At 38.6% G+C, this 20,669-nt stretch overlaps 1 protein-coding gene across 1 annotated transcript; it reads right to left on the bottom strand.

Moving 5' to 3' along the window:
* Nucleotides 1–6,055: 6,055 nt before the first annotated feature.
* On the bottom strand, nucleotides 6,056–18,458 carry LOC125801639 (uncharacterized). The gene is made up of 6 exons (XM_049478417.1): nucleotides 18,395–18,458; nucleotides 10,722–11,021; nucleotides 10,115–10,369; nucleotides 8,682–8,722; nucleotides 8,403–8,519; nucleotides 6,056–6,151 (listed from the first exon to the last, which is right to left on the bottom strand). Exons 1-6 carry the CDS (start codon nucleotides 18,456–18,458, stop codon nucleotides 6,056–6,058), a joined length of 873 nt encoding a protein of 290 aa, XP_049334374.1.
* Between the last annotated feature and the right edge of the window lie 2,211 nt (nucleotides 18,459–20,669).

Below are 20,669 nucleotides of genomic sequence, written 5' to 3'. Positions count from 1 at the left end.
ATTCCTATTACATTTATCTTGAATATGGTTTTGGTGGATGTTCTGTACCGTATCATAAAATATATATATTTTTTGTCAAAAAAATAAATAAATGTGTCTGACGAAGACCAATAGTAAACCATGCTCAAATATTGATGCTAAACTGCCAATTTACTGGAGTTAAATCAATAATCAATGTTAAATCAGTTAAATAAAAATCGATAGATTTGTGATTTAAACACAAAATCAGTAAAGCTATGAAATTCCTGAAAGGAAACTGAAACAGATGATTAATAGATTAAAGGATAAAACCTCCTGCCTGTGAAAAGTCCTGAGAGTTATGGTTCTCCAGCTTTTATTAAGAACTACAGGACTACAGGATCTGCAGGAGATAAATGGTGTATTGCTGCTCTCTACAGGACACAGTGGGTAATACACGAGAGTTCTCTATAATTTCTGTTGAATAGAAACCTTGTATCTCTATGTTTCCATTCAGTCTTTCATTTTTTTTTTTTGACAAAATATTTTTTATACAGTGGTATAAAAAAGTTGAGTTGGGCACCCCTGATCATTTTTATATTTTACATAATATTTATATTTTCCTTTAGAAATACTATTTTTTAGATCAGCAATTTCAGTTAAATATATGATATATCAGATGAACATTTAAATTTAAATTTGAGAAGTGAAATGAAGTTTATAGGATTTATAGAAATTAATAATAATTATTTAAACTAAATTAAACAGGTGCATAAATTTGGGCACCCTTATTGTACAACAAGTACAATGTTCTGAAATGATCATCTCAACCCCCAGCAAGGTTATTATAGTTCACAAAAATGAAATACAAATATAAACTATAATGAAAAATTCTAAACTAAAATTATAACATTGATCCCCAGACCTGAATATTACTGAAAATCTGTAGTGTGATTTAAAACAGGTTGTTCATGATCAGAAACCTGAATCAAACCTGACTGAACTGGGGATGATTAGTAAAGAAGAATGATCCAAAATACCTTCAACCAGATTCTCATAGGAATCTATAGGAAAAGGCATTTAGATGCTGTTATTTCTGTAAAGGAGGATTTAAATACTAAATATTGATGTCATTTTTCTACCTAATTTAATTAAAATAATTATTGCTCACTCTCTGTAAATCCTATGTAGCCCCGGATAAAAATATAAAACTCCCTAGTTCTAAAATATTTACACTAATAAATACAGTAATAAATAAATTAATATAAATTCATAGTGATGGTTTAAAAGAGTATGAATAGGCTCAGGATAGTTATTGTGTTTGTGTAAATAGTTTAAAAAGAAAACAGAAGCAGCGCAGAGTACATATTTAATTTATTTTCATTTTTTTAAGCTAGAAAGTCACTTAAAAGTGATTAAGGGCGCTACTGAGGGGAGAAGTGTACAGGTGAAGGGTGGAGTAGAGGATTGGGAAGGAGCCCAGCGCCGGAACGAGGGAGGAGTAGCAGCGCGGGAGAGGCGAGGAGGATAAAGTTCCTCACAGGCTGAACTAAATTCACTAATAATCAGTATTAACTAAACTAACCGGTAACTTTAAGGACACTGAAGTCCATACTGAGAGTGTACCGGTGGATAAAGCTGGGATAATCTCTCTAAGTGAAGTTCTGTTAGCTCTGTTAGCTTAGCCAGCGCGGCTAGCTGTGTTTAGCTAGCTCGTGTATTAGCTGCTCTGCGCTAGCCGTGAACTCTCCGCTGCAGCGCCGCTCCGACAGACTGTTCCCCGGACTGAGTGCTGCTCTCTCCGCCCTCACTGAACACCAGGACCCGCTAACACTGCTAACCAGCTAGCGCTAACCAGAGAGTTCCTCTGAGGGGAAGCGCTCCTCCGTGCTGCAGGACCCCGCCGCGCTCTGCTCCCGCTCATATTCACTGAATCTGAGGTAAATCTGAAACTCTTATTTCTGCTCGGTAGAGTTTATTTAATTGCTACAAATATAGAGAAGGCAAAGAATAGATAGAACTCAGGCCCTTATTTCTTCCAATTAACTAGGGATAGGGGTTACACCTATAAACTTCATTTCACTTCTCAAATATCACTGTGTTCATCTGCTATATTATATATTAGCGTGGTGTTCTGGAAATGGGGTGTGTTCAGGTACATTTCTGGCGTATTATTATTATTATTATTATTATCTTGGTGGTGGGAAATACAGGTGCACTACTGACTGATTAAAACCCTGACAACGCTATCATAGCAATGCATAAGCGTGCTAAACACCCTGCAGAGTGCAAACCCCACTTTTAACTTAACAATAAACAGAATAAAGAATAAAATAACAGCATTACTGTTCCCTTAAATGAGCTGCTGGTGTATCTTCACAGCGTAAACGTGCAGCTGAGACGCACAAAAGCGGTGCACTGTTAAGATACGAAAGCACCAAAGTCAGAGCTCACCTGCTTCTTAAAGGGAGTGACAACTGGCACACTGATTTGGCACCAGTTTATTTCACGCTACGCCCAAAATTAACCACACCCATGATTAATAAAAAAAAATACTAAATGCCTTTTGTGCGTTTCCAGCCTCACAAGGAGTTTTTTGGGGGGGGTTTGTTGTGCCCTCATGATACCAAACACACACCGACACATTCTAAATACAGTTGCATGATGAGCAATTGACCATTACGCTATAGATCTTAAAATAGAGACCTAGACTACTGCTAAATAAAAAAAATATATTCCGAGTCAGAGCATCATCATGAATCATCATGTCATATGTGTTTGAGTTTTATCTCAGGGTAATTACATGTGACTACTTAAAGACAAATTCATTTTATCAGGACAAGCACGGATTCACAGATCATACACACTACAACTCTGTATTATAAGTGAACACAGTTGGTGAACGTATGAATTAATTCTAATTTGGATCTAAGTGTTAAGCTTCAGACTTATTAAACACTACTTCAGTCACATCATTTCTGTTGATCTGGGTGGGTTAAAACTCACTTCCTGTTTCTGTATTAGTGGTGTTGTACTTCCCCTCTTTAAGCAAGCTGGCCTGACACAAGCTCTTGTGACAAGTCTCTGTACTTTTTACTATTTTTATAAATCACTATTTGTCAGTTATGTATCATCGGACATTCCTTTAAATCAGGTATTTTTTGGGGGGCGTACAGCATTTCTTGGTGCCTCATTTTAAAACTCTGTGTAGCTTCTGGAGTGAAAGTGTGTGTGCAGGGAGTGGTGAACACCCCCCAAAAAATCTTGATTTTTAATAAAGTGTGCGCTGTTTCCTCTTTAATCCCAACCCATCGCCATGTAGAGCATTATAAGTAATAACTTATAACATGACCACACCACACTGCGTAAAATATTGTTATTAAAAAAAAAAGTGTTAATGAGCTTTTTGGCTGTCTCTGTTTTATCTAAATTAAGTTATGATCTCTTGAATTTTTAATTGGGTTTATTGATTTCTCAAAGTGAACTGTTCATATTTTTTATATGGGGCTCTGTCCAGCAGCTGTGATTGGCTGGGCAGTATTAGGCGTGTGCTGAAAGCAAGCGTTGTGATTGGCTAAGTTCATTTGTAATCAACATCATATCTTAAAAGAATAGGCTTTACCATTTCCCCAATTCCTCCTCATCCTTTTCCTCTTCTTCTTTATTTACTCCTCCACCTTCTTCCAGGGAAAGACAGAAAAGCTAAAGTTTCTGGACTTTTTTTTTTTTTTTACAGCAGCCCATTTTTTCCCCTTAAGATATTTTTTTAATTTTAGTTTTGTTTCTGCATTTGTGTTATTTTTGTTTAAGTAAATTTAATTTCAGATACATTTACGTAACTTCAACTCAGTTTCAAGACTTAAATGTTACACAGGGTAAATAAGTGAACTGAACTTCAGTCAATCCTTTCTTTTAGTAAACTTTACTTCATTTCTGCATACAATATTACCTAATTAAAATTACTTAATTCATACAATATTACTCTAATAATTTATGATACATAATGTATTATAATTTCTGAAATTTAAATATTTTTTAGTTAAAACGCATATAACACTGTCTCAACACATGAATGGCATGTAATACATTTTTATATTATTTTTATTCTTAGATCATGTAAATATTTGAATGTGTGTTTTAACTTAAAATATTTAAATTTCAGGAATTATAATATATTATGTTTCATAAATTATTTGAGTAATATTGTATAGTAATTTTAAGTACAATAAGTAATTGTAATTAGGTTATATTGTGTGCAGAAATGAAGTAAAGTTTACTAAAAGAAAGGATTGATTCAGTAAAAAAAAAAGAAATTACAGATGAAGTCAGAGAGCGGTGAGTACTGTTTCCTACTCCTTCAAATAAAGAAAATAAACTGCTACAGGAAGACGTCTGGCTGACCCACATGGAAACAGCAGCTTTAGCCTTTAGCTCAGATTAACATGATTAAGGACTGAGTCTCAGTTTCAGCAGAGAAGAGAAGAATTAGAATTAATCTGACAGGAGAAGAAGAACTGCAGTAATAAAGTCATTTATAAGATAAAGATAAAATAAAATTTACCACACAGCACTGCAGCTACTGGACTCCTTAAAAATAGGGGTGTTCAAAAACAATGTGACCAAAACTCAGCTGTTACTAATAAAAAATAAAAAAACAGTTATCACAGTAATCAGATTCACACAAATACCTAAAAGTACCTAAACTTTGTAGTTCTAATTAATATTACAATTACAAATTATATAAAGTTATTCATTATTAAGTCACTATCATAATTTCAACCAATGACTAGTATTCTGATACTGATGACTGAATCAGATTCTGAGGGCTAAGAGTTCAGGGTCAGTATGTTTTGTAATTTTATTATCTTAAGTACATTATTTAATAACAAGACAGACAATAAGATTCAATCCAAATTAGATTTATTAACATACAGTAAAAAATAATAAGACAGATCAGGATCAACCAGAGAATAAACACAGGCTTTACTCAGTGTAAAGATGGTAGATGTATAAATGATCCACGTGGGAAATAAGAACAATAGATATAAAGGAATAATACAGACTAAAATGATGTTAAAAATAAAAAATACCCTTTAATTATAATCCGACTACACCACCTGAGGAAATTCACCTCAGGAAATGATGACTAGTAAAAACCCAGTTGTCTGTCTTGTTATTAGAAAAATCCCAACAGAAAGAGATAAAATTAAACAAATAAAAAATAAAAACAAGGAATTACAACACAAAATAAACTCAAAGTAAAACTAATCAATTTAGACCATAAAACCCCAAAATAATAAAATAAACAAACGAGAACTGATAAGGCCCAATATATACACTTAGAGAAACCAACCTCAAGCAAATAAACGTCACAAATAAATCTAATAAGACCTGCTCTTTGAAAGAATAGAAAAAATAACAGAAAAATACATGTAAAATTGAAAAATAACAGATACAATCTAACAAATTTTTACAACAATTAAAAATCAAATAAAAAAAACGCAAATATCCCAAAGTGAATAATCTGCGTCTAGACGAGGAATCCAAACAAAGAATTAACCAAAAACATTGAAATGAACAAAACCACCATTTTAACAGGAAATAAAGTGCTAATCTCAGAATCGTAACGGCTGGAATATACAGCTTCTCCAAGACATGAAGAAAAACAGCAGCAGCAGTGCAGAAGGAGCATCAGCTACAGAGACTTTTACTTCCTTTAAACAGAACTTGGTCTGTTCACGTCTAGAAAACACAATATATTCACACTACTATACTTTACAAGAAGCATCTAATAATAAAAACCTTTTAAAGACACAGCAGCTCTATGAGGAGCCGGCACCGATAGAAGAACGAGCTGCGGGTTAAAGCGACCATCACGCCATTAACATGTACCATTACTATAAAAATCAAAATACCATCAGCCACAATAGCATGTGGGTTCTTCTCGTCCAATCCGAAGCAGCAAACAGGTATTTAAAGCTGCTGAAAAAGAAGAACTGTGCCATCCAGAGCAAAATCATCTTCCTGCAGGATGATGCATGTGAATCATCTCATGCTGCAGAGAATAACTCTGCTCTGTGATTGGATGCTATGAGCATTAAAGGAGAGAATCTCCTGGTGAGGCTCCATCTTCCCCTGACCTCCTGAAGCCTATAGAGCCTTTAGAGTTGAGCATCATCATCAAGCTGCAGATCTGTGAGAGTGGGGACAGTTCACATCAATACAGCAGAGCTGGGATTCTGCTATTCTGACATCATGCAGAAAAATTCAAGCAGTAACTCTTTAAAAACTCACAAGTTCAATGAATGCAGGAATTGTGAAGGTGATATCAAAGAATGGTTCCTGTGTTAACATGTAACTTGGCCTGTGAGGATGTTTTAGATTGAAATAGCTTTTGATTTCAGTAAATGTGACCTCCAATTGCTGCAAATTCAAAAAATAAATATTTGCATTTTTTTTTTTTTTACAATTATTTTTTTTTACTCTGTTGTGCATTCAGTGCATTTTGAATTTTAATTTAAAAAATCGTATCATTGGGACGCTTGTTTAGTAAAACGGAATTTGACTGTCATTTGCAAAAATAACACGTCCATAATAATTTGGAACTCTTGAGGGAGCAAGGACATATGTTTACAGACCATTATTCATCAACATTAACAGCCTATATAATAAATCTCACAACTGATGTAGGTTCATCCATCCGGTCTTCATTTGCAGGTTTACTGGGTTTTGTAATCTCTGAATAAATGGATTCAAGAAAAGAAAAATATATATTGTTTAAATATATATTAATTACAGGGTTTCCCCCAGGATTTCCTTGAAGGTGCGGTGGCAGGACCCCCCGGTTGGGAACCGATAATTTATATCACGTTAATGATATCACGATATAACACAATTACACATGTTTCCAGTTATTTTCTTTATTTCTAACTGTCACTGAAAAATGCCCACTTAAAACAAAAAGTTGCAAAAAGTAGGTTTCTTTAAAATAAATCCTTATTGTTCTTTTTTCAGATACGGTAAACGTAAAAGTGTGCAACACAAAATGTTAAATTATACATAACAGAGGAGAAAGGGCACAACAGAATATATATGTATTATTTATTCGCTCTTATCTGTATTAGGTATTTTAAATGTGAGAATGAGTAAATAAAATAAAAAATATTATTGAATTTAATTAAAAATTGTGCTTATTAAAACAGACAAATAATATCTTTAATCTTTAATTTAATTACAATAAAATGTTTACTGGACCGTGAAAACAAATGCATCACAGAGCTGTTCTAGGGTGCCTCTATTCTAGGGCCCTACATCCTTGCTTTATGACAGCTCCAGAAACAGAAACATAGCGTGATTTTCACTCCACCAGGTGAGTGAGCCTGAGTGGACACCTGCGTAAGTTGAAGCTGTTTAATCACTGTTTAATTCATCTCTCTCTCGCGCGCGCATTATGTTTCAGTCTCTCTCTCTCTCTCTCTCTCTCTCTCTCTCTCTCTCTCTCTCTCTCTCTCGCTATTTACAGGCGCGCTCTCTCTCTCTCTCTCTCTCTCGCGTTATGTTTCAGTCTCTCTCTCTCGCTGTGTCCTATACTCACACTCTCTCTCGCGCGCGCGTTATGTTGGCACTGCATGACTAACTACCGATTTCCACCCCCGAAGGGGCAACGCTGATCAAACGCGGGAAAAACGCCGGGCTCCGAATTTTCACGAAGGGTGGCGGGGAAGAACGAAGGCGTGGCGGACCGCCGCACTGAAATGAACGTGGCGGAAACCCTGAATTATAAGAAAAATTGAAGGTTTAGAAACCGTCTGCTTCTGCCTGATTCACCAGTTGACCAATCCTGTTTAGAGCTAGGATAGGACCGCCTACCTAATTTACATACAAGTGCAGACATATATAAAGAAAAAAGAAATGTGGAAATAAATAAATAAATACATTAAAAAGTAAATAAACAATACAATTACACGATAAACACTGCAATATGACTTGCAGTAAATAAATGTTTCAGTGTTTCACTATAAAGTCTTTGGTGTTTTCACTTATTCAGCTGAACACCAGACAGAATATTTTCAGTTGCCAAATATTGCATAGTGCATCCCTACGGTTAATTTTATGTAAAAAAGAAACCAAAAACGTACACCAAATAAACAGTGTGCCCTCCAAAATGCTGAGCACATATGCAAACTGGACTCTTTACAGTTTTAACACTAAAACTATTTTAACCCAATCTTTTTCACACACATTCGATCAGAGAGATAACTATCACATTTTTAAAAAAGCCGGATATTTGGATTGAGCATCATAGCAAACTTAACAGCAAACTTGAAATTCTTCAGATACAGAACATATTTTAATGATATACATATTTTAATATACAAAACCGTCAACCAATGTATTATTAATAAATTATTATTAATTATCTCTGAAAGGCTGAACATGTTTACCTTGATTTCAGTGATGTGTCTTTTTTCTTTATTACTGGGATGCTGGGAGATTACAGTGCTGTACACAGCAGAATCCTTCTTCAACATTGTTTCAGGTGATGATGGCTGATCACTGGTCTGTAGACACAAGAGCTATATTTAATATATGTAATATATGTTTATGTTTAGATACGTTCATTAATGAAATTAAATAAAGGGGATTATATATGGCCACTGTAAGCTTTAGATTAAATAATTATAAACACATTAATAATGTATAAATGTCTTAAGTGATCTTACCTCCACTCCTGCGTAGAGGGGGTTATCACGCTGTTCTGCATCTAGAAAATGAAAAATGAATAATTTCTGTTGTAGATAAACAGTAACTGTTTTAAGGATGTGGTTTCCCTTCATTAGGTGCATTCAGAAGAAATCCTCCAACAGGAAATAAAGAATGGTTAGGTGTATCAGACTGTAATATACTGGCTGATTTGTCTTCATGATCTTCAGTAATATTAACAGTATATTATCATATGTACAGAAGGTGTGTGTTCTGGAATGTGGTGCAATTTAATACGATTCCAGATCATCATTACCGTCACTGAGACAGACTGAAGTTACAGTAATCAGGTCCTGCATGAACGTTATTACACCTGTTTTAAGCAGAACACTAAAACACACAGGGCAGTGGTGCCACATTACCAGAATAGTGAACTTTGATTTGTTAATATTTGAAAACAGTTTTATATTAAACAATTTGATATTGAGTACTGACGAACTGCTGTTGCCTGTACTATTATTGGTGTTTTTGCTTTATCTGAGCCTCTTATATGAGTAAAGAAAGTTAAGTAATAATTTCTATACCTAACAGAAATCTGCTGTGGTGAAAATGTTTCTCCACATAAATCTGTGTTTTATATAAATAAATTAATAAATTAATAACGTGGACCTTTTTTTTACTCTGATAGAATGATTACTTTTAGACCCCCCTAGTCAGTGCTTAGCCTCCCTGTAATGAATAAATCTACATTTCTTGTGATAAAAAGTGTCCAAATCTTTCTCTAAAATAACCTCTAAAATTAAACAATCTCTTTATCCAGCTACCAGTCTCTGTGATGTGGAGAGATATTTATATTTATACTGAGAATGTGTTTTTACCTGCTGCTCTTCTCTGTTTAATCCAAAGATATCCAACAACCAGGACACCCAGGATAACCAGGATACCCACTGCAATCAGGATCCCTGTCCAGTGTGATCTTGAGTGAACTTCCATATATTCTGTACATAAAGATAAAAATGTTTAGCAGTTATCTTCAACAGAAATACAAATAAACCAGGTTTTTGAACAAACATGTAATGAAGTGACTGTGAATTTAATCAGATTGTAAATCGTTCAGTAAACTCTCAGATTGATTACCTGTAACTGACTGAACGTTTAACAGATTAATTGATGTGTATCACCAAGGATTTCTCCAGTTTCATAACAACTTATTCTCGTCAGCTTCTTGTGAGTAAACAAATGTACACAGAAATATAGACGATATCACTGATATTAAACTAATATTGAGGGAGGAAGTGATTGGATTTATGTTTCAGGTTTTGATACTTGGTTTATTTTATTCATTAGAGGGAACTTAACTAAATCAGGTTTGAGCTGAGTATGCCCATAATCTGTAACATATTAACCTTAATATACTGTGTGTGTACAAGTGTGTGTGTGTGTGTGTGTGTACCTGTATAAGCAAAGATGTGTGTAAATGTTTTATTCTCCTGCTTCCAGCTAGCTGGGTTGCTACAGTTACAGATGATGGCGCCGTCCCGCACTGACAGGGAAAGGGCGACGCCTCCAGATGATGTCACTTCCTTCTCCTCACAGGTCTTTTTATAACAGGTGGAGTTGATAGAGAGGTCGTGACCTCTGCAGGTGAGGGTGATGTTACAGGGGTCAGTGGTGTTATAGACAGTCAGAACTGGAGGCTCCACTGGATCTGAGATAAAAACATACATTAAATATATTAGTTTAGTTCCAGTGATCACACACTGAAACCAACAATAAAACACACCAACAATCAACACTAACAATTTAAATATATATATATAAAGCAAAAGACAATATATATAAAGCTAAATGTGAGTTTTGTTTTAAATAGTTGTAGTAATTGTGGTCAGGCTGATGTCAACAGAACCCTGACCAATCACAAGGCTAACATAGCTCCACCCCCTCTCTTCCAGTCTGAACAACCGCAGCAGAAATATAAACTATTTATGGGTAATTATTTTTAATCATTGTCTTAATTGACTTAATTTCCCTCCGTTTAGTTATTACACTAGAATACTTACCTAAAACAGAGAGTCTGTACATAGCAGTAGTTATATGTGCTGCACTGGATGCTTTAACCTCATACAGTCCACTATCATTCTTCTTTAGATTCTTCAGGATCAGACTGCAGGTTTTATTGTTAAACTTCGCTCTGTCTTTATAACAGGGGCCAAGTTGAATATGTTTCAATTCTTTATAATATTTTTGAACATTAACAGTTGCGTTAAACGTCCAGGTAAAGTCAACAAACTCTGATACAGATCCCTTTATCTCCAGCTTAAGAGAATCTCCAACCACTCTGAACACTGGATCACTGGATCCTGCAGAGAGAAAAGAGATAAAACACTTTATTTCATAGTTATTACTCAGTTTGTGTTTAATCTGCATTTATATTTTATGTTTATCTGTAGTATAAAACAAAAGTTCTAAAGCATACACAAAGGGTCCTAAGATGGGTATTGGTATAGATATACCTTGTCACCGTGCTGTTAAAATAATGTGGGAGTTTAGGTATAAATCTACACTGATGGGCGTTATGGTCTGGAAGTGTTCAGGTAAATTTCTGGTGTGTTTTTTATGTTGGCGGCAGAAAACACAGGAGCTCTACTGTCTTATCCATCTTACAGGTGCGCCTCTCTTAGCCATGCATGTGTACACTCTTGATTATTACACACGTGGACACTCTGCAGAGCAAATTCAGCTTTTAACTCAACAATAAACAGAATAAAGAATAAAATAACATTACTGTTCTCTTAAATGAGCTGCGGGTGTATCTTCACAGTGTGAACGAACAGCTCAGTTTCTTCTGCTGAGACACACAAAAGCTAAAACCACGCTGTTAAGATACGAAAGCGCCAAAGTCAGAGCACACCTGACTCTTAAAGGGAATGACAGCTGGCACACTGATTGGTTTATTTTACTTTCCGCCCAAAATTAACCACACCCATGATTAATTAATGATTAATTAAGAGAATTAGTACATGCCTTTTGGGTGTTTTGAGCTGCGCAAGGCGTATTTTTTGTGCTCTTACGAAACCAAAAACACAGACATGCATCTAAATCCAGCTCTGTGACTGGTGTGCTACAGATCACTTTTTTTCTACATTTGTATCAAGTTAGGGCTACATTCTCGCAGCACTTCAATAAATGGTAGTGAAATCTGATACATATTACTGATGCATTTCCCATACAATGGTGTGAAAAAGGGTTTTAATGTTTCTCACTCTTAAATGTTTCAGATCATCAAACTAATTTAAATATAAGGCTCTTCTTTACAGAATTGTTGTAATTCCACCACATTGAAGGGTTTTTCAGCATGAACCTCCTTTTTAAGATCATCCACAGCATCTCAATAGGATTTAGGTCAGGACTTTGTCTAGGCCACTCCAAAGTCTTCATTTTGTTTTTCTTCAGCCAATTAGAGGTGCACTTGCTGGTGTGTTTTGGGTCATTGTCCTGCTGCAGAACCCAAGTTCCTTTCACCTTAAGGTCAAAAACAGCAAAGCAGGCCCAGACCATCACACTAGCACCACCATGTGTTTCTGTAGGCATGATGTTCTTTTTCTGAAATGCAGTGTTATACACACATACAAAATTTAACTTTGTCTCGTCATTCACGCATGGTATTTCCCAAAAGTCTTAAATTGAGACTTAGTTGAGACTTAACGTTCTTTTAGCTTAGCAGTGGTTTTCATCTTGACCATTTTTGCCCGTCTCTTTTTTACAGTGAAGTCATGAACGCTGACCTTAACTGAGGCAAGTGAGGCCTGCAGTTCTTTGTATGATGTTGTGGGGTCTTTTGCGACCTCCTGGATGAGTCATCACTGCACTCTTGGGGTAATTTTGGTCAGCCACTTCTGGGAAGGTTCACCACTGTTCTACGATTTTGCCATTAGTGAATAATAGCTCTCACTGTGGTTCTCTGGAGTCCCAAAGCTTTACAAATGACTTCATAACCTTTTCCAGACTGATAGATGATCAATGACTTTCTTTTTAATTTTTCCTGAATTTATTTGGATATTAGTATGATGTCTATTTCTCTTTATTAGGCAGGTTCTATTTAAGTGATGTATTTATTGAGAACAAGTGTAGCAGTAATCCTGTCTGGGTGTGGTTGAAGAAATTGAACTCAGATGTGATAAAACAGAGTTAAATTATGTTTTAACTAGGGGGTAAACACTTTTTCACACAGTATCATGTAGATTTAGATTTTTTTCTCCCTAAATAATAAAAACATTCATTTAAAAACATTTTGTGTTAATTTGTGTTGTCTTTGACTAATATTTAAATTTGATTGATAATCTGAAACATTTAAGAGTGCAAAACATGAAAAAAAAAAACCCAAAAAAAACATCAGAATTCATGTGACTTTTTTCAAAGACAGGCCTCTGTGGAATCGCAGCCAGTTAGTTTTTGTAATAGAATGGTCAAACACAACCACAGGGGGGCGCTGTTGCAGCTTCAAAGGAAAATATAAAGCCTATAGAAAAGTTGTTATACCCCTTGCTCTTTTTTAAATTTTGTCTCCTTACAACCACAAACCTAAATGTATTTTATTGAGATTTTAAGTGATAGACAAACACAAAGTGACATAATTGTGAAGTGAAACAAAAATGATACATGGTTTTTAAAATAAAAAAAAGTGTTCAGCCCCTATATCAATATTAATAGAGCCATATTTCACTGCAATTTCAGCTGCAGGTCTTTTGGGGTTTGAATCTACCATCTACCACCCATTTTTCTTTAAAAATGATTCCACTGTAGCTCTGGCTGTATGTTTAGGGTCATCGTCTTGCTGGAAGGTGAATCTCCTTCCCAGTCTCAAGTCTTTTTTGTTCTAGGATTGTTCTGTATTTATTTATCTCCATCCATCAACTCTGAGCAGCTTCCTAAATCTGTCCCTGCTGAAGAGAAGCAGCCCCTCAGCATGATGCTGCCACCACCATGCTTCACAGTGGGGATGGTGTGTGTTCAGGGTGATGAGATGTGTTAATTCTACGCCACACATAGCGCTTTATATTTGGGACAAATTGTTTAACTTTGTTCCGATTTGAGCACAGAACTTCTTCCACATGTTTACTGTTTTTCTACATGACTTGTAGCTACAACAGCCACTAAAGACCACTGAGGTCTTCACAGATCAGCTGTATTTATACTGAGACTAAATTACACACAGCTGGATAAACTCTTAACTTATTAAGTGACTTCTGAAGGCGTGATGGCCCTTGTATATGGGTTTCAGGGTAAAGAGGGCTGAAAACCTTGAACGTTACACTTTTAGTTTTTGTTAGAATACAAATTTAAAACCATGTATCATTTGTATTGACTTTAGCTCAGCATTCAAAACAATCATCCCCTCAACAGCTCATTTACAAACTGGACAGTCTGGGGCTGAGCACATCACTGTGCAGCTGGCTGCTGGACTCACCACACTGAACACAGGGGCTCCCCAGGAGGTAAAGCGGTGGGAGAGGTGAAACGGTGGGAGAGGTGAAGCGGTGGGGGAGGTGAAACGGTGGGAGAGGTGAAGCGGTGGGGGAGGTGAAACGGTGGGGGAGGTGAAGCGGTGGGGAAGAAGAAACGGTGGAGGAGGTGAAACGGTGGGAGAGGTGAAGCGGTGGGGGAGGTGAAGCGGTGGGGAAGAAGAAACGGTGGAGGAGGTGAAACGGTGGGGGAGGTGAAGCGGTGGGGGAGGTGAAACGGTGGGAGAGGTGAAGCGTTTGGGGAAGGTGAAATGGTGGGAGAGGTGAAACGGTGGGAGAGGTGAAGCGGTGGGGAAGAAGAAACGGTGGAGGAGGTGAAACGGTGGGAGAGGTGAAGCGGTGGAGGAGGTGAAACGGTGGGGAAGAAGAAACGGTGGAGGAGGTGAAACGGTGGGAGAGGTGAAGCGGTGGAGGAGGTGAAACGGTGGGAGAGGTGAAACGGTGGGAGAGGTGAAGCGGTGGGGGAGGTGAAGCGGTGGGGAAGAAGAAACGGTGGAGGAGGTGAAACGGTGGGAGAGGTGAAGCGGTGGGGGAGGTGAAACGGTGGGAGAGGTGAAGCGGTGGGGAAGAAGAAACGGTGGAGGAGGTGAAACGGTGGGGGAGGTGAAGCGGTGGGGGAGGTGAAACGGTGGGAGAGGTGAAGCGTTTGGGGAAGGTGAAATGGTGGGAGAGGTGAAACGGTGGGAGAGGTGAAGCGGTGGGGGAGGTGAAGCGGTGGGGAAGAAGAAACGGTGGAGGAGGTGAAACGGTGGGAGAGGTGAAGCGGTGGAGGAGGTGAAACGGTGGGAGAGGTGAAACGGTGGGAGAGGTGAAGCGGTGGGGGAGGTGAAGCGGTGGGGAAGAAGAAACAGTGGAGGAGGTGAAACGGTGGGAGAGGTGAAGCGGTGGGGGAGGTGAAACGGTGGGAGAGGTGAAGCGGTGGGGGAGGTGAAGCGGTGGGGAAGAAGAAACGGTGGAGGAGGTGAAACGGTGGAGGAGGTGAAACGGTGGGAGAGGTGAAACGGTGGGAGAGGTGAAACGGTGGGGAAGGTGAAGCGGTGGCGGAGGTGAAACGGTGGGAGGGTTGAAGCGGTGGGGGAGGTGAAACAGTGGGAGAGGTGAAACGGTGGGGAAGGTGAAGCGGTGGGGGAGGTGAAGCGGTGGGGAAGAAGAAACGGTGGAGGAGGTGAAACGGTGGGAGAGGTGAAACGGTGGGGAAGGTGAAGCGGTGGGGGAGGTGAAGCGGTGGGAGAGGTGAAATGGTGGGAGAGGTGAAGCGGTGGGGGAGGTGAAACGGTGGGGGAGGTGAAACGGTGGGAGGGTTGAAGCGGTGGGGGAGGTGAAACGGTGGGAGAGGTGAAGCGGTGGGAGAGGTGAAACGGTGGGGAAGAAGAAACGGTGGAGGAGGTGAAGCGGTGGGAGAGGTGAAACGGTGGGAGAGGTGAAACGGTGGAGGAGGTGAAACGGTGGGAGAGGTGAAGCGTTTGGGGAAGGTGAAGCGGTGGGGGAGGTGAAGCGGTGGGGGAGGTGAAACGGTGGGAGAGGTGAAGCGGTGGGAGAGGTGAAACGGTGGGGAAGAAGAAACGGTGGGGAAGAAGAAACGGTGGAGGAGGTGAAGCGGTGGGAGAGGTGAAACGGTGGGAGAGGTGAAACGGTGGGAGAGGTGAAATGGTGGGAGAGGTGAAGCGGTGGGAGAGGTGAAGCGGTGGGAGAGGTGAAGCGTTTGGGGAAGGTGAAGCGGTGGGGGAGGTGAAGCGGTGGGAGAGGTGAAATGGTGGGAGAGGTGAAGCGGTGGGAGAGGTGAAGCGGTGGGAGAGGTGAAATGGTGGGGAAGAAGAAACGGTGGGAGAGGTGAAACGGTGGGGGAGGTGAAACGGTGGGAGAGGTGAAACGGTGGGAGAGGTGAAGCGGTGGGAGAGGTGAAGCGGTGGGAGAGGTGAAACGGTGGGAGAGGTGAAACGGTGGGAGAGGTGAAACGGTGGGAGAGGTGAAGCGGTGGGAGAGGTGAAACGGTGGGAGAGGTGAAGCGGTGGGGGAGGTGAAGCGGTGGGAGAGGTGAAGCGGTGGGAGAGGTGAAACGGTGGGGGAGGTGAAGCGGTGGGGGAGGTGAAGCGGTGGGAGAGGTGAAGCGGTGGGGGAGGTGAAGCGGTGGGGGAGGTGAAGCGGTGGGAGAGGTGAAGCGGTGGGAGAGGTGAAGCGGTGGGAGAGGTGAAATGGTGGGAGAGGTGAAACGGTGGGGAAGGTGAAACGGTGGGGGAGGGAGATTAAAATTGTGATTTTACGAGATTAATGTCATAATATAAGAAGAGTTGTACTATTTTGAGGGACATGTTAGTCTAAATTACACTTGTATGCAACTTAAATGTAAATTAAACATACATTTAAACATATAATTTTCTCAAAACTATATCTACATTTATAACCTGCTAATTATTAATGCTATAGTGTCACAGTTAGATAAAACAGAAAAGCAGATTTAGCCGTGGTGGCGCAGACGAGCCGTCGGCTTCCCCCACCGTGAGAAACCTACCGTTGTGGGGAGAGCATGCGCTCCTGCGTGGATATTTCCTGCCTTTTAGTCCAGGTTTTGTGACCAAAGGAACAGATATACAATCAATTCCAGTCATGAATACAAGAGATAAACCTTTTACTGATGCAGGATGACTGTGTGTATAAATTTTATGAAGATCAAAGTGTAAAGCATTATATGCGTGTCAAAGATCTCTACAATGTAGAATTGTGTTTATTAAGTTCTCAATAACTATTTAGCAATATAGGGCTAACATGTATTAATAAAATATTATTCAGATTATAATATTTCAAAATATTTCCCAGCAGATAGTCCAACTTACAAAGCATCCCCTACAATGGTACACTCAATCCTGAAATACTTTTTGTATTAGACACAGTAAGACACAGAAAGAAATTTCTGAACGAATAGGCTGTTCCCAGAGTGCTCTGTTTTTTGAAGAGAGTAGGCAGGGTAGATTGTTTGTATTCTATTTTCTTTGTTTTCAGGGTAAGTTAAATGTTTTTTTCCTGTTTAGATGTTTTTGTTTGTTGTTTTGGCCTGGGGTCACCCTGAAGTTATTGGACCCTGTCTTTTTTTGTCTCTTTAGTTTTGAAGCTGGAAAATGGTCAAATGTGTCATTTAAGAGCAAAATAAAATTTTACTTAATTATTTTGAGTTGTTTTTGCTTGATCTGATGCTGAGTGGGCACTCACTTGAAACCTTTATTGCGTTCTACCCCTAGAGGACGTAATACCTGCCAACTCTCCTGACCTGAACCCCACAGAGAATCTGTGGGATATTGTGAAGAGAAAGTTGAGAGACGTGAGACCCAACACTCTGGATGAGCTTAAGCTATAGAACCATCCTGGGCCTCCAGAATACCTCAGCTGTGCCACAGGCTGATTGCCTCCATGCCACGCCGCACTGAAGCGGTCATTTCTGCAAAAGGATTCCCGACCAAGTATTGAGTGCATAACTGAACATAATTTTTTTAAGGTTGACTTTTTTTGTATTACACTTTTCTTTTATTGGTCGGATGAAATATGCAAATTTTTTGAGATTCTTTACTTTTTTGCCAAAATCATCAATATTAAAACAATGAAAGGCTTGAACTACTTCAGGTGTGTGTAATGAATGTAAAATATATGAAAGTCTAATGTTTATCAGTACATTATCAGTACAAATGAACAGGATAAGAATATATCATGATAGTAATGTCCTATATTTTAATATTACGTTTGATCACATCTAACAAATGGTATTGAAACAAATTATCAAATTGATCTAAATTATAATATAAACTGCCCTATTAAATAAACATCCTAAAACATTGTAATATTATTACTTTATTATTACTTATGTCAGCTATTTAAATTTTATATAGTGTTACAGAACTAAAGAAGCTTTATATAAACCACTTATATATAACCGTTAAACAATGCATTATATTATGTTTTTCCCTAATTTTTACACTGTACGGTTGGACCTAAGTCTTATAATCGTATATTTATAAAATGATACTACCTTTCTTTGTATTTTTGTCAAATATATCTTAATATAGTTTATACACACTGCCGTCATCCTGCATCAATAAAAGATTTATCTCCTTTATTCATGACTGGAATTGATTGTATGTATGTTCCTTTAGTCACAAAACTAAACTGAACTAAAATGCAGGAACTACTGAAACAGAAATACTGAAGATTAAAGTAATCTCTACCTGCGGTTGAGAAGAGGATGGACAGAGCAACGATCAACTGTGCGAAAACAGCTGCAGCAGCCATCTTACTGTGGGTTCAAGCGCCGACTGAGTGAGACACGGGCTGAACATGATGTATAATGAAACCTCAACCTCACTTCCTTTATTCTGTGAGAGGAAGGAGCGTTTAACTGAAGAATAAGAGGAGGTGCTACTGAGTCATTTAGTTTTAGAGTAGTAACAATCGTTACCTTTAATATACAGACATTTCTCTGCATAACAAAATCAAACTAAAACCGTTTTTCAGTCAAAATGTTTAAGATCCAGTATATCCATTTTATTATAGCTATGTAATGCTACAACATCTCAGACGTCTCAGCATGTAGAGAGTTGTAGAGGTTCCTAATGCTCCTCCTGAGATAATCCATCCCATAATAACTACAGTATTCTCTATATACAGTTCCTGCAGATTGGATGGTAGGGGTATAGGAGTGTTAATGGGGCGTGCAATAGAAACACATCCAACACATCGTCCTGCTGGAATAAAGCACTGCAGTCTGATTGGTTGTTGATTGTCTTCACTCGACATATAAGCAGGACTCATCACTGAAGATGATCCACATGTCGTTCTGCTTTTATCTCGGTGGAGATCACTGATGACTGTAATCAGACCCTGTTTATACCTGATCACTTCATGTGTTTGTAGAATCAGGATTATATCTGAATACAATCAAACCACACACCCATGTGTAAACTCACTCAAGATAAAAATATTAACAAAGACAAATTTTACACTTTTAAATACAAATTGCGAGTCCTTCTACTTTCACACTACAGGACTGATCAGCGAGACACAAATTACACAATTTCTAGCTGCAGGAAATTGCCGACTTGCCTCATAGCTGTAAAAAAACATGTTTCAACACGAAAACTCAAGCAATACCATGCCAGCGAATCTCTATAGAGCAGGGGTGTCCAAACTTTTTTTGTTGGGGCCAGAAGAAGAAATATATTTACAGTCACGGGCCACAGACTCTATAATAAAACTAATAATATAATATACTATTTATAATAATAAATGTTCTTAATCACCATCATTTACACATCATTTTATTTGAGCTACTTTTATCTATCTTTGAGAATGTTGTGTAAATTAAGATTTTTTTATTTCCACTCACCAGTTAATTTTCAGATCTCAGTGAAAAGAAACGCTGTAGAACCGAGCCGCGACAAAGCTGGGGCACATCGGTGTGATAGATCACATCGCCATATTCTGCATCAATGTCGGACACAAACACCCGGAATTCTCTGTGATTGAGCGCTCTCGAATGAATTTATTTCAATCGGTTTATGGTTTTTACCACAGTACCCATTACATTACCCAGTTGAGTAGCTCTGGCTCTGCAGGGCGCTTTTCCACCGGCATGGTGCCAGTGCTGGTGCCAGGTTCCCGAACGGTTCTTTGCGTTTCCTCCGCAAAATCACAGGTTCTGGGCCAGAAAAGCCGGTTCTGTTCTGGCCCCACAATCTTACTGGTCTGGAACCAGCAAACCTGTGACGCGAGCGGCCAAAGGGATAGATAGATAGATAGATAGATGGATAGATAGATACTTTATTGATCCCCGGGGGGAAATTCTTGGCATCCAGCAGCAGGTTACACAATACACAAAGTTAAAAAAGATAAAATATAAAATATAAAGATACATATAAATACAATCAAATAAGAAATAGAATATACAGTGTAAATGTACAGTCTTCGTGTGTGTGTGTGTAATGGAGATGGAGAATGGAGGTAGTGCAGTTGAACAGAATAGACAGTGAACACTAGTTGATGTGCATAATGTGAGGATAACTGATGTCAGCCAAACAGAAAGTGCAAATACACAGTTATATAATAATTTAAATTAAATTAAGCAGTGCAAAAGATACGTAAACAGTAGATGAATTAACTAGTGAATGAACTACTAGTGCAAAATATGGTAGAACTATAAAAAGTGTTCTAGGCATCAGCAAGTCTGAGAGTGTGTCCATAACTGGGGGTGTGTCCATGGTGTGGCCAGAGTGGCCGGAATGAAAAAGTTTCACAGAGTCTTTAGTTTGCTGTGCTGAGAGGAGTTGAACAGTCTTATGGCCTGAGGAACAAAAGACTTTCGGAGTCTGTCTGTGGAGCAGGACTGGGACAGCAGTCTGCCGCTGAATGAGCTCCTCTGCCTGGTGATGGTGCTGTGCAGAGGGTGGTGAACATTGTCCATGATGTTCAGCAGCTTACTGAGGGCTCTCCTTTCTGCCAGTGGTG

Source organism: Astyanax mexicanus, chromosome 4 (assembly GCF_023375975.1).
Source record: "Astyanax mexicanus isolate ESR-SI-001 chromosome 4, AstMex3_surface, whole genome shotgun sequence".
Taxonomy (NCBI): domain Eukaryota; kingdom Metazoa; phylum Chordata; class Actinopteri; order Characiformes; family Acestrorhamphidae; genus Astyanax; species Astyanax mexicanus.
The sequence above is the reverse complement of the archived record's forward strand: the minus strand, read 5'-3'. Positions and strand labels throughout refer to the sequence as shown.